The following is a 13,458-nucleotide window of genomic DNA, read 5'->3' on the forward strand; positions in this document are numbered from 1 at the left end:
TTATTTACATATGTTTAAATTTCAATAGATTTTTTTAAATTGCTATTTATATACCTCAGCATTTGAGATGAAAATGGTAAACATAGTTTGAAACTTAGAAAAAGTTTAGAAAAAAGCAACACTGATATCCTTAATTTAGAAATCTGACTACTTTGAGAATACTCTGAAGTTCCCACAATTAATGGAAAAATTAAATTAATGGGAAAGTAAATGCAAGTTTAAAAAACTCCCATATAATAGAGTATCCTTCATTCATTCATTGTCTGTAACCGATTATCCAGTTCAGGGTCGAAGTGAGTCTGGAGCCTTCCTGGAATCACTGGGTGTAAGGTGGGAACACACCCTGGAGGGGGCGCCAATCCTTCACAGGGCGACACACATTCACACCTTTGAGCTGCCAATCCACATACCGATGTGTTTTTTTGTTTGGTTTTTTTTTTTGGACCGTGGGAGAAAAGCACCCAGAGGAAACCCACACAGACACAGGGAGAACTCCTCACAGACAGTCACCTGGAGCAGAGCTCAAACCCACAACCCCAGGATCTCGGAGCTGTGAGACAGTGACGCTACATGCTGCGCCACCGTGCCTTTATTTTGAAAAGTGTAGAATGTCATATTATACTGGGGGCAGGCCTGTACCTTTAAGTGCATTATACCCACACTTACAAACCACTTCATAAAAAACAGCATTATTCCTCTTTATTGATGTACAGAGAGATAGGGGTCCATCTGTTGATGCACTCTAGCTCTCTGCCACTGGTCAGTTTCACAGGCAGCCTGTTATTGGTTGGTGGACTACTCTCAATGTGTGGTGACAATGATGTGTATAAAAAGCAACACCTCTGTGATAGATGCACTCTTTCTAGAAAGAAAGCAGCATCCTCCTAGCATCTGAAATCCACACAAGCCTCGGCAGCTCATTATTTCACCTGAGCCACAGCCCATGGACTTATTTGTTCCTTCCACTTACAGTTGACAACAAAGTCTTTGCCATTGCCTTCCATGCAGTCTGAGCCTCACTGCTGTTGTTTGTTTTGATCCCTTAGTAATAGACCCGGTGCCTTGTTTATGACTAAAAGCCTGTTTTGCCTATGATAACCCTGATTTCTATGCCTTGACCCTGGGCTTGTTTGTGTGAATAATGCTTTGATGCAGGTAATAAATACTGCTGCTGCATTTACATCCAAATGTCCTGCCTGTTCATTACAACAAATTTTCTGATGTACTTTTTAGCACTGTCCCTGGCCTCTACGCTCTTGCATTATGCAATTTTTGTGGTAAAGCCTCAAGGTTATGTCGGTGTATTATTTCCTTTAGGCCTGTGTCGACCCAAGGTGGGTATTAAACACATTCATGTCCCCAGCACTTTCTGAAAGTGTACTTTGAAAATATACTTTATAACAGTTTCTGTATTGAAGCATGTCAGTATCAGAATTAAAATGAACGCTTGGATTTAAATGTTCCATTCGTACATACAAGCTGAGCTCAGAATTATAATTCAGATTTAACCATTCCATTTCCATTTACAATTTGAATGCATTATGCGTGTCATTTTAATGAAAATGGATTTCCTAATTTGAATTAACCTGATTACCATGTTTAATGTGATCATGCAACATGTGTCAATATGGTAATTAAAATTGTATTCATTCAATGACAATGCATTTGAAATGTTTTCAGACACAGTTTTTAATAATATTATCACCGCCTACTATGTTCAGTCCAAGTCTAAATGCTTGGCAAAATGCAAACTGAGCAGAATGCTTTTTCATTTCCAAAGACTATTTTTACCTGTCAATCATCCCATCAGGGTGGGGCTAATGGCCAGCTCTGCCAAATAGAAACATGGTGGCGGAAGAGTTTATAGCTACTCTTACATTAGCAGAGTAGGCAAAGAAGAGAAATAGAGCTACTTGTGATTCTCAAGGAGTCATGTATAAAGACATTAAGCAAGTGTTTAATCGACTGTGCGGCCATGTTTTCTGGTTTATCCACCCACTAAAAACAAGGCTCAGTTTCATTTTCTGCCCCTCCTTAATGTCATTAAAGGGGGGTGTGGGGGTGTGTGTGTAAGGGACATGGTAGAACGGAGGTATAAGCAAAGGTGTTTATTTAAACAGAACTAACTCCAGGAAGGAGACTATGCATGATGAAGCACAACAACAATAAAAAAGCAAAGGACCAAAGAGTAAGTAACATAAAACAGAACACACAGAACTAATGGTTAACTCAAGAAGCAAATGAGACTGGGATAAGCAAAAACTAAACTAAGACAGACACTAAGGAACTAAGAAAACTAAGAACAAAGGAAACAAGCCAGAAACACAAAAGGACTGAGGACCACAGAAACCATAATTAACTAGGACTAACACTAACAATGTACAAAAGGGGCGAGCTAGAAACTCAGAAGGAATAATAAACATAGAAAACATGAACTAATAAACAAATGCTAACAAGGAACTAAAGGGACAGAAACAGAAATTCTACTAAGAATGGCCAACCAACAAAAGACTAGGCTTTTAATACAGAACAAAACAAGAGACACCTGTGAATCACATGACACACAAGAGGCGGTGACAAGTGTTTACATGAGTGAACAGAAGCACACGGCTAAGTAAACAAAACATCTGAGAGCCAAAACAAGGAAAACCAACACTGAAATAGAATTAGAAAATATAGGTTGAAACCTGACACTTAAACAGTGCTGTAATTAAATTCCACTCCTTCAATGAACACAAATGCACTTTTTTTTTGGTTATTTTACTTATTTATTTATAATTGTTTTGGGGAATTTCCTACTGACTGCATTTGTGAGGCTAAAAATGTACTTTTATTCTGTGGATCACAGATGAGTTTCCTACATTGATTCTCCTGAAGGTGGTGTAACCCACATTTCATGTGAGTGAAATATGTGTTTAAAAATGGCCAGATGTCTAGGGATTAATCTTGCTGGAAGTTGAGTACTGCACTGCTAAGCTACAAGCAACTGTAATGGATAATTCAGATTTGTCCAATCTCAACTGCTGTTCAGGAGGGCGGGGCCAATATAGCTGTGACATTTTTAAGCTTTTTCTCGCTTTTTTCTTCTTCTCACACTTAAAGGAAAGAATTGTAGCCAGACAGTAGCTAGAAAAACCCAGAGTGATACATGTCAAATATAAAATCAAATGAGGGCCCCATTCCACATTAAATAAATGTGGCCATAGTTACTCCTGAAACACCAGTCCTGAAATCACTCATGATGGTGTGAGAGCAATGACGGGACCAATGGAACTCTCTGACAGGACCAGTCCTAGCTTTCCTTTTGGTCAATCTGTTTGTCATCAGAAAAGGATTTCAAAGATTTTTAAAAATTCTTTAAATACATCCCAACAGCCATCGGTAAACAAAATGCTCTGACAACAAAAGTAAAAAGAACTTTTTTTTTTCTATTCCAGCCACAAGATTGTAAAACCCACATCCAATCATTTCACTCAGACTGAACAAAATGATTGGATGACTTACCTGCTTTCCACCTGTCTGCTAGACAGGTAATTATCTGATTATTTTAGTGTATGAGGGACTTTCATGAATTATGTAGCATTTGTGTGTTTTAGGGGCGTGGCTTTAGAAAGAGGGTTATAAATTTGAATTTTTCTTGACAATTTTCTTAAAAACAAATAAAAACGTGTGATAAAAAAGAAAGAACAAGAATAGTGAGAGTGAAAAACGTGAAAAACATTGAACTATCAGTTGATTTCTTGCACTATCACAGTGTAAACATACAGACATCAAGCCTTCTTTCAATTTCCTTGTTTTTTTTGTTTTAATGTAGCTTCCTGCTGCTCCACAACTGCAGTAGCCAGGCTGTTCAGGCTTTTTCTTTTTTTTTGCTGTCTGTTTAAAGGAGAGAGACTGTCATTTATGTGGAAATGATTGTAATGATGAACTGATATTTCAAAAGACGCCTAGCTGCAGGTCAATGATTTACTTCCCTGCTGAGAAGATGAGCAGGTAGTGAAGTTCTCAACAAAACCTCTGATTAAAGTGTGAACAGAACGTGACACAGCAGTTTCATGAATTGGTGAAAGGGTTGATTTACTTTCTGTAAAAACCACTGAAAACCAAGGCAAATATGCCAACTTGGGTTTAACTATGTGGCTATAACAAAGGTAGGAGGAAGCAAAAGGTTTATTATTACACCACTACTCCCAAATTTACAAAGAACAAGGATACACACACTATACCCAATAAATACCAATGCTTATGGAGCAGTTTGTTAAATGTGAGTGTGTAAGAGAATGAGTGAGTTTGTTAGCTTCACATTTAAAACCAACGATTACATTACCATCACTGCTAACTTACATTGTCGAATGATGCTGTTCAGTTGAAATTAGTTAAGTTAAAGTTACTGGATTTAGACAAATGTGACCCAGTGGTATAGAATGTTGCTTGAATATCTTTTACAAACTTCAAAACTACATAAGAGACATTCAAGGAAATGAGCTGTACTGTACACAAAAATATTTCTGTGTAGTGTAGTTGGTACTAGGTTTAGCAACTGATGTTTTAAAATATGGCTCAATAACTCTTGAAGGGCCAATATAAACCAACGTTAGCTTGGTAATAACACAGCACTGGAAATCCCACCGAAGACTATTAAAATATACAGTGGAACCTCTACTAACGAACGCCTATACTAACGAACTTTCCAAGATACGAACCGGGCATTTGAATATTTTTGGCCTCCACCAACGAACCATGACTCTAGAAACAAACCCGAGCCTCCGCCGAGCCGGCGGCTGGAAATGGCCACTGACCCCAGTAGGTGAGTCTCTCAGCGCCCAGACTTGAGTGAGCTTTTAAAATTAGCAAATTGTAGTTTTAGGAATTTAGCATTAGTGTAAATAGCAGACATTGAAATCCGTGCTAAGTTAAGCCGTATCTACGCTTCGTCTCCCCACATTCACCCGCCTACTCTCCATTATTCCACCCACCCCCCACCTCCCGTCATACAGCCACTGCCTGTGTTACTCCTCCAGCCAATCGTCACGTCTTCAAGGTAGCGATGTGTAACCACTTAAAACTTTTTTATTTCTTTTTTATTACTGTTACCACTGTATTTTTTTTTTTTACTAATTTGAGAGTTTTGTAAACATATCAGTGCAAAAGGGGTGACTTTCGGGGTGGGCTGGAACGCACGGAACGGATCAAGTTCGTAGGTAGAGGTTCCACTGTATAATGAATAAACCAAGATAAAGATAATTGAAGCTAGTTACCAAGTGTTTTACTCAGTTTCTGCATTAAATATTGCTGTGTAGTGATATGTTTGCCTGGCACATGCTCATGACGTTAAAAATGTGCAATATACTATAAACAAAAGAATATCTCTCTCTATACTGGGATATTTTCAGCCATGGTTGAACACTTCACTGGACAATGGCCACACTCCTTTCATACCTTCTTCCACTGAGACAGTCAATAAGAGCAAGGATTCATTAGCATGGAAAATCACCACTAATAAGGGATGTATCCTTCCATCCCAGCTCTGACAGCTAGACAAAAATAAGCACACTAGCCCTAGTTTATCATTAGACTGCGGAGGATGCTCTTCCTCTGCATGGTCCTAGTGCCATTTTCGACAGTTCTTAGACAGCTACTTGCCGTGAGCAATTTTTTTTAGAACATTTTCAACACACTGTGCTTTCGGAAAGTGGTGGGGTGAAATGTGGCAGTTCAAAAAGCGGTGGGGACAGAGGCAGGCATTTCAAAAAAAAAAAAAAAAAAAAGTGCTGCGTACATGTCCTCAGTGCAAATGATGTCTATACGTCTTCCACACTTGTGGACTGTCATCTACAAGGCTGGTTGCAAAACAGATGATTTTTACCTATGCTTTGGCCATGGAACTCAAAACATACATTCAGGATGTGGCTGTAAGAGCTAGAATGGGCATATTTTTATTACACTTTCTTATGAAATACTTATAAAACAACACAAAGTAAGCCAAGAATCAACTGAGTACATTGAGGCGGAATTATCGGTATATTACATATAACTGTCCATGTGTCAATCAGTCACTCAAGCTTTTATTTAAACTTTGAGCACATTAAAGAAGTCAGTGTGAACATTTCAGCTTATGTTGCATTTGTGTCGATAACAGATTCAACACCAGCTGCTAATGAAACCACATGGGCAATGCCAACTAGATGCCAGGAAGGATGTAAACAGGATCTACTATCATTCCAGAAGTCATACGAGTAACAATATGGTGACAGCTGAAGAGTGTGCTGCTTTAAATGTTGCATAAATGAAGATGAACCTCTCTCAGAGGAAGCAGTTTGTGTTTATGCCTCTTGGTGCAACATTTCGAAGTCACCTTGCGCATGCATTTGGACTGTGAACAGCACTATGGCATATTTCAGAATGTAATGATGTGTGAAATCAAGTCTTCATAGCTCAAAACATTTGTGACTTCATACGTACTGTACATATGATAGAGGTATAAGAGAGACTAGGGGTGTGAGCTATAAGCAAGTCACCGTCCAGTCACTTTATAGAGAGCACTAAGTGACAGTGTAATCATTTATCAAAGTGAAGTGCTCCGGGTTGAAACATACACCTAGGATGGACAGGTTTCTGAAAGATGAAATAATCCAGTGGTATAAGCTTACTGTCATATTCTAATGCTGCTATTGTATCAGCAAATAAACCCATACCTCAACATCACATAATCAATATGTAGATTTCTAACTTATTGATTGCTGATGCTTCTAATTGACTATCGGCTAGATAAGAGTGAGCCAATGCCTACAGAGTAGAGTGAAATATGATTTTGTCATTCTGCTCTAGAGAGAGAGAGAGAGAGAAGGCTGCCAGAACTTCAACAATTAAGATATATACATATGGCATGAGTAGATCAAATGGACTGACCTGAAGAAGCATTTAATCTTGTGCCAGGATTCAATCTGATTACCCATCATTAATTAGATTAAATTCATCCCACTCAGTCCCTCTGTGAACATCTTCTGGTTTCAGATGCCTTCACAACCAAAACCGAGGGTGTGCACTGCCACTGTCCAAAACAATCTCCATTTGTATTAAACGTCCTACATTATTTGAATGCAGTAGCTGTGCTTCAGACCGAGGATGAATGGGCCAACTGAAACAGTCTGACATCACTTGGAGTAAAGTGTTTGACACTAACTTACAGGTAAATTGTATAATAATCTTGCCCTCTCTTCTTAAGCTTCTATTTCAGAGTGAATGGTCTTTTATAGAGAAGCAGAGTGATGCTGCAGGTACTCTCACTGCCACATAGCTCAGGATCCTAAAGATCCAGGTTCAGTTCCCTTCTCGGCTCACTGTCTGTGTCTGTGTCTCCTCCCACTACTCAAAACCACATGCTGGGGGGTGAGGTGGATGGTCTGTGTGAATATATATATATATATATATATATATATATATATATATATATATATATATATATATATATATATATATATATACACACACACACAATCACAAACACAAAAACAGGAGAGCACTCACAAAAGAAGGGAGAATCCCAATAAAAGGGCATTGTGTATTTCTAAAAGCCCTGTAGCTTTTTCCCCACCGTGAGCAACTGACGGAGCATTCCAGAAATAACACACTCATTATGGAAACAAACAGCAATCCGACCTGAACAAATCCCATTAAACTCAATGAAGCGGCCTGCTAATACCTGCCCCAGACCACATCACGCAGCATGCGTCTGCATTCTGCTGCCACCGCCTTACAGTGGCAGCAGACAGGGGCTGCTTCAACTCTGCCACTGGGGATGATGTGAAAAATCCTCAGAGAACGGGACCACCAGAGAAAAGTGGGAAGTGGGAAGGGAGGGGTGGGAAAGAGAAAAAAAGTGTGCTGGATGGATTAAAGAAATTAAATAAATCTTTGCATGCAGTCACCAGCACCTGTCACAGACAGAGGCAGACAGTGTTGTCAAACGCATGGCTGAGCTCTGGAGCTGAAGGGAAGTCCTGGCAGACGTTATCATTGTAGTGTGCAGCCTACCATCGCCTGCACAGAGATGCTTTATGTGTTAATGGGCCCCAGCGTGCTGCCACCACAACAAAACAACATCTGTGGCCCCAGCCAAAACTCCCCGATGGACACATACACACACACTGCCATTCATCACACACACACAGGACCTCGTCAGCACACACAACAGGTAGTTCTCGCCTCTGATTACCCACACAGTGACGTCTGATAGAAGGCAGCCGTCTGAGAGTGTAGAAACAGTAACCTCCAGGGTACATGTGTACACGACACAGTCCATCTCAGAACTACACTAACTCACATCACTGAGCAACTTACGTATGTGTGTAATACAACAAAACAAGTGTCATGTTGTCTCTGCATTTCCAGTCATGTCCAGCACAGCACATACTTGGAATTGCATGTTTAACCACAGAACCTGGGAAAGCTCCAGCAGCACTGCTCTGTCCGATCCACTCATACCAGCAAAACCCACACTACCACACCTTCACCAAGTCAGCATCATTGCAGCTGGGAATGATCCAGCACTCAGATTATACCTGCTCTGTGGTGGTGCTCTTATGGTCCTAATCACTGAAGAACGGGGGTTGACAAAGTGTGCAGAGCAACGGGTGGACTACAGTCTGTAACTCTAGAACTACAAAAGGCTGAATGTACAATGAGGGCAGGAACAAGGTCATAATGTTATGGCTGGTAAATATATATATACACTCTATACACACATAAACCCACAGTCCCCCCAAAATAAATTAGTTTAAATGAGGAATAGAGTTTGATTAATCATGCCTGCCTTTAAATAGCACCTACATTCTGACAAGCAAGTATTTTAATTAAAATTAATTTCCATATTTTACCGATCCATAATCTAGAGCAGACAATTTATTTCTTTTACACACACAAGGCACAACTTCCAAAGATAACCTATTAATAACTTCCATTGCAGAGCATTATTAACAAGTCAAACACTGCAGTAAAAATCTGCAGAATTTAGGGCTATTGATGCAGCAGATGATGTAAATAAAGTGAAGAAAGTGGTGCTCACATACCATTCGGACTCTCTTCATCAATGGTGACGATGGTGGCAGGAGGGCCTGCTCGATACAGCTTACACTCTGTGTAAAATACAAGAGCAGATACATTCAGAGTGAGAACATCATTTAGATACTGAAATAAATAGAGCTTTTTCTAATGACACATTAAAGTACATTAAAGGAGCAATGTGAAAATGACTGATCGCACGGTGGCTTGGTGGTTAGCACGTTCTCCTCTCAGCGCTGGGATCTTGGGTTCAAGTCCTATCTAGGTGGAGTTTACATGTTCTCCCTGTGTCTGCGTGGGTTTCCTCCCACTCCAAAAACATGGAGGTTAGGTGAATTAGCTCCTTTAATAACTGCCCTGGTGTGTGAGTAAATGAGTGTGTATGTCAATGAATGTCTGTATGTGTGAGTGAATGTGTGTGAGCCCAGATATAGATTGGTGCTCTATCCCGGGGTGAAGCCTTAGTGCCCGATGCAGTCCTCAAGGTGGACGGTCGTCTCCTGGTCCTGTGTGTGTGGATTGAGTGTTGAATGGAATGGAGTTCTGAGTAGTGTTGATTGCAAACCGTCCTTGGGTTTCTAGAAAGGCGCTATATAAGTGTAACGATAAATAAATAAATAATAAAAAATAAAATTTCACACTTAATATTCTGGATGTGTTAGAAAACCTGTAATAAAGCAGTTTTAAACATGGCTGCCCCAATGAGGGACCCACTCTGTGGAGCATATACTCGTTCATTCTGTTTCTACAAAGTAATCCTTTACCACATTTTTGAGCTTTACTTTGTAGAAAAATGTAAAGATAATAATCACTTTCAAAAATACTGTTGGCTCGTTTGTGTTTTTTTATTTTTTGTTGTTTTTTTTTGACAGAATGACAGACTGCAACTTTAAATTATGAACAAATAATTACCACTTATTCAAATGACATATATGTAAAATAAAAGTACTGATTTTGACAAGAAAACTGAAATTTGACATGGAATATAAAAACTTAGTTTTCTTGTTTATTTTTTCTTTATTTTTTCTTGCTTATTTTTCGTGTGTGTGTTTTCTTCTTTGGTACGTCCCACGAGAAATAGATGAGAGCTGTCTACCGGAGAAGGCTATGAGCCACAGGATTTGGAACTTAAGGTTTAGATGAAAGCCATTACTCCGGCTGCTGACATTTGGAGCTTGAGCTTATTTACACATTGCAATTTTTAGCTTTAAAAGATAGGTGCTCTGCTGGACTACAACTGGGATCAGAGAGGAATCACAATTGAAGGGTCCTGTGCACTGAGGCAGAAGGAGAACGACACTACAGTAAGAAAAGCGGTGAAATAAAGAGGTGAAGAAGAGAATGAATAGCCTCTTACCCTCATACTGCCAGTCTGGGTCAGAGACAGGGTTAGTGTCAGCAGCAGAAACAAGAGAAAAGAGGAAAAGACAAGAATGAGGAGCACAGCACGAAGAAGAAAGGGCTGGATTAAAAAAGACTAAAAGGAGAAGAGAAGGCCATGAAGAAGACAAAGAAACACACAGTTAACCCAAGGTTAAAAAACAGTGTTTAGAAACATAATACTACATAATATTAATCTGCATATGTTCAATTCACAAGTAACATTCTTGTATTTTTTTTTTCCATAATTTGAAAACCCCAGCCTCCCTTTAAACTGTGAATGCGACAATAGAATAGAAGAGGGATATGTTGTTTACTTGTATTTATGCATACTTTGTGAAACTACGTTCTCTCTGCCCTTAAATGGTCAGGACCCTCACAGGACCACCACAGAGCATGTATAATTTGAGCGGTGTATCATTCATCACAGCTGTATGTGCCTCTGACATGGAGGTGGTGTTAGTGTGTGTTGCGCAGGTATGAGGTATGCACAGGCATGCATCCTTTTTTTTTCTTTTTTAATGCTATTCAACAGACTTTACACCTACAACAAACGTATGTCTAACAGAATGGCCACTGTGTTTAAAAACTCCAGCAGCATGATTGTTGAAATAATGAAGTCATTGTAATGTTTTGGATGAGCAGTGCACATTTAGAACATTATTATTTGACACTGAGACACTGATGTTTACAGTGTTCTGACGTTCTTCTGAAGAACCCACTGTTTTAAAAGGATCTGATCATTTTAAGAGTGAGATATAACCTGAAAGAGAGGAGTCACTTCATCTCATGTAGAAGTGGATAGTGATACTGACAGTGACCACACACACACACACACACACACACACACACACACACACACACACACACACACACACACCAATTATCAGTGAGTGTCTACTGTCTAAGAGTTAGCCTGGGAAGAGTCGCCTTACAGCATGAGTCATGATGAGGACAAGAGATGCCAGAAGAGTCATGGACACACACACAAACACACACACACACACATATTCACGCCCAAATGATAAGGTTTCTGTCTCTGCAGAACTCGCAACTAAACACCTGTTGCCAAGTGAGAAGGAGTGGATCCTTTTCTCATTAAATATGGAAGATCGCAATAGCATTACCTTAGTAACACGTGCCACAGCCGGCCACAGTCTCATCCAGTCTCATCCACTCCCACACACACACACACACCCCTACAAAAGAGACACAGACACACATTTACCGGGAATAGTAAAAAGATTATAATTAGCTGAAGTCTTCTCTTGCTTAGGTATTCATTCTAAGAAACAGTGAGCAAGAATCGCAGGCGTCTCTTCGAGTTTCAGTGGAGATCTCTTTAAAGTCTCACACTGTGCTCAGACTTGCTGAGATAACAATAAGATAACATGTTTATCTGTAAAAGAAAAACTTCATTTCTACTTTTTGTTTAATGCTATTTCTCCTAAGGGATTTAAACTCATCACATTATGGCATTTGGTAGATGCTCTTACAACTCTTCATGATGTAGGCAAATGTAGTGTTAGGAGTATTGATCAAGGGCATTTTCACACCTGTAGTTCATTAGCTCTGATCCGAATCAGTTAGGAATTCCATAATCTTGGAGGGTTTTCCCGTTTGTTTTGCTAGGTTTGGGGAAAATCAACTCTGAAACAAGTACTCTAGGTCAGTGCATGTTTCTGTTGTGTTTCTGTTGCACCTCTGAGTCCAACACGCCAAGCATCCAGTTGCTCAGACCTACTGCATCCAACTGATAGTTGAGTCGGATCCTGGTCAGATCACGTTCTCACTAGAAGCAAACCAGTATGTTTGGGACCGGACCAAAACCACTTCCTCTTGAGGGTAGTTTTTGTCAGCATCCGAGTGCAATTACTTCTTTTCACACCTCCCCAAATGGACCCCCCCCCCCCCCCAAGGGTGAAAACGAACCAGAGTTTGATTTTTGATTCTCTTCTGGGTAGAAGGCAGCAGTGTTACACACCACACAGCACCAAACTTTAAGTCTCCTGAGCCATCAGTGAGCAACTTGCGAGGAATAAAATGTCCTCCGGGCCTAGTCTGAACTGCTCTGACATAGTCACTAACCGTAGTCAGAGTCATTTTCTTCATTCTGACCATACAGCCTTTTCAAGAAAATACCAGAGCATGCTGTTGATACCTTTAAGTCGAACAGAAAATCAGTCCCAAGCCTGAACAAATCCTGGATAGGCCTTAGATAAACTCTATCCACCCTGTGTGACAGAATACAGGCGCCACAGACGAGGTTTGTCTTTGGAACCACCCGAGCTCACATACGCTCTCCAAGGTGCTGAAACATCCGGGATCCATTCATTTCAGCACTTCCGAGGAGCTTTGGAGTGAGACACAACACTAAACTCTCTCACTCTGTGTTTTCTGTTCTGCAATTATAGACACTGACTCTGACTTTGATGAAGAAACCTCTCATCCCCGGGTGGCACCAAGAGACCTGTGGCACTGACCTCCTCAGTTCCCATCAGGGCTCCTTGACTCTCCCTTTTAGGGCATGGCCCAAGATGAACATGTGCTCTAACCATTCCTTCTCAAACTCACCTTTTCCCCCTCAGCTTTATTTTCCACCTTGGTTGGGGGAGGGGTGTAGATTTCAATTTCCTTTTTCCCTCTCCAGATATTTCCAACCTGGGTTTAAGTGAGTTGTTCTTTTTTGGTCAAATAAACACCTCAAAGAAACCTGTCTCCTGTGATTTGTGTCAGTTTTCCGCTGACGGTAATGTTCCAAGTCACACCTGGTAAAGCGCTGTGTGTATGCTTTGGGACATTTTCTGAATTCTTATAATTCAATATAAACTACAGCAATCAGGGGCTAGAGGAGCCAGAGTCATAGCAGAGCAGTGAGAGAGAATATTTTATATGATGTTTTATGACCAAATATTTCACAACTACATCAAATAAACCCAAATCTGAACCACGTCAGCTCTTCATCGGTCACAGCCGCTGCCTGCGTCCTGGCTAATGAGCTGAGGGTAATATCAGCAT

General features: G+C 40.2%; 1 protein-coding gene across 2 annotated transcripts in view; it reads right to left on the reverse strand.

Moving 5' to 3' along the window:
- The window catches only part of pcdh15a (protocadherin-related 15a), a 212,666-nt gene that overhangs the window by 182,969 nt on the left and 16,239 nt on the right, over positions 1 to 13,458 (reverse strand). For both annotated transcript variants that reach the window (XM_066678199.1, XM_066678200.1), the window contains exons 2-3: positions 10,418 to 10,432; positions 9,069 to 9,134 (exon numbers count right to left, since the gene is read on the reverse strand). In XM_066678199.1, coding sequence (XP_066534296.1) covers positions 9,069 to 9,134; positions 10,418 to 10,432 — 81 coding nt within the window. The remainder of the gene's footprint in view (positions 1 to 9,068; positions 9,135 to 10,417; positions 10,433 to 13,458) is intronic.

This window comes from Hoplias malabaricus, chromosome 8 (genome assembly GCF_029633855.1).
Source record: "Hoplias malabaricus isolate fHopMal1 chromosome 8, fHopMal1.hap1, whole genome shotgun sequence".
NCBI classification, from domain to species: domain Eukaryota; kingdom Metazoa; phylum Chordata; class Actinopteri; order Characiformes; family Erythrinidae; genus Hoplias; species Hoplias malabaricus.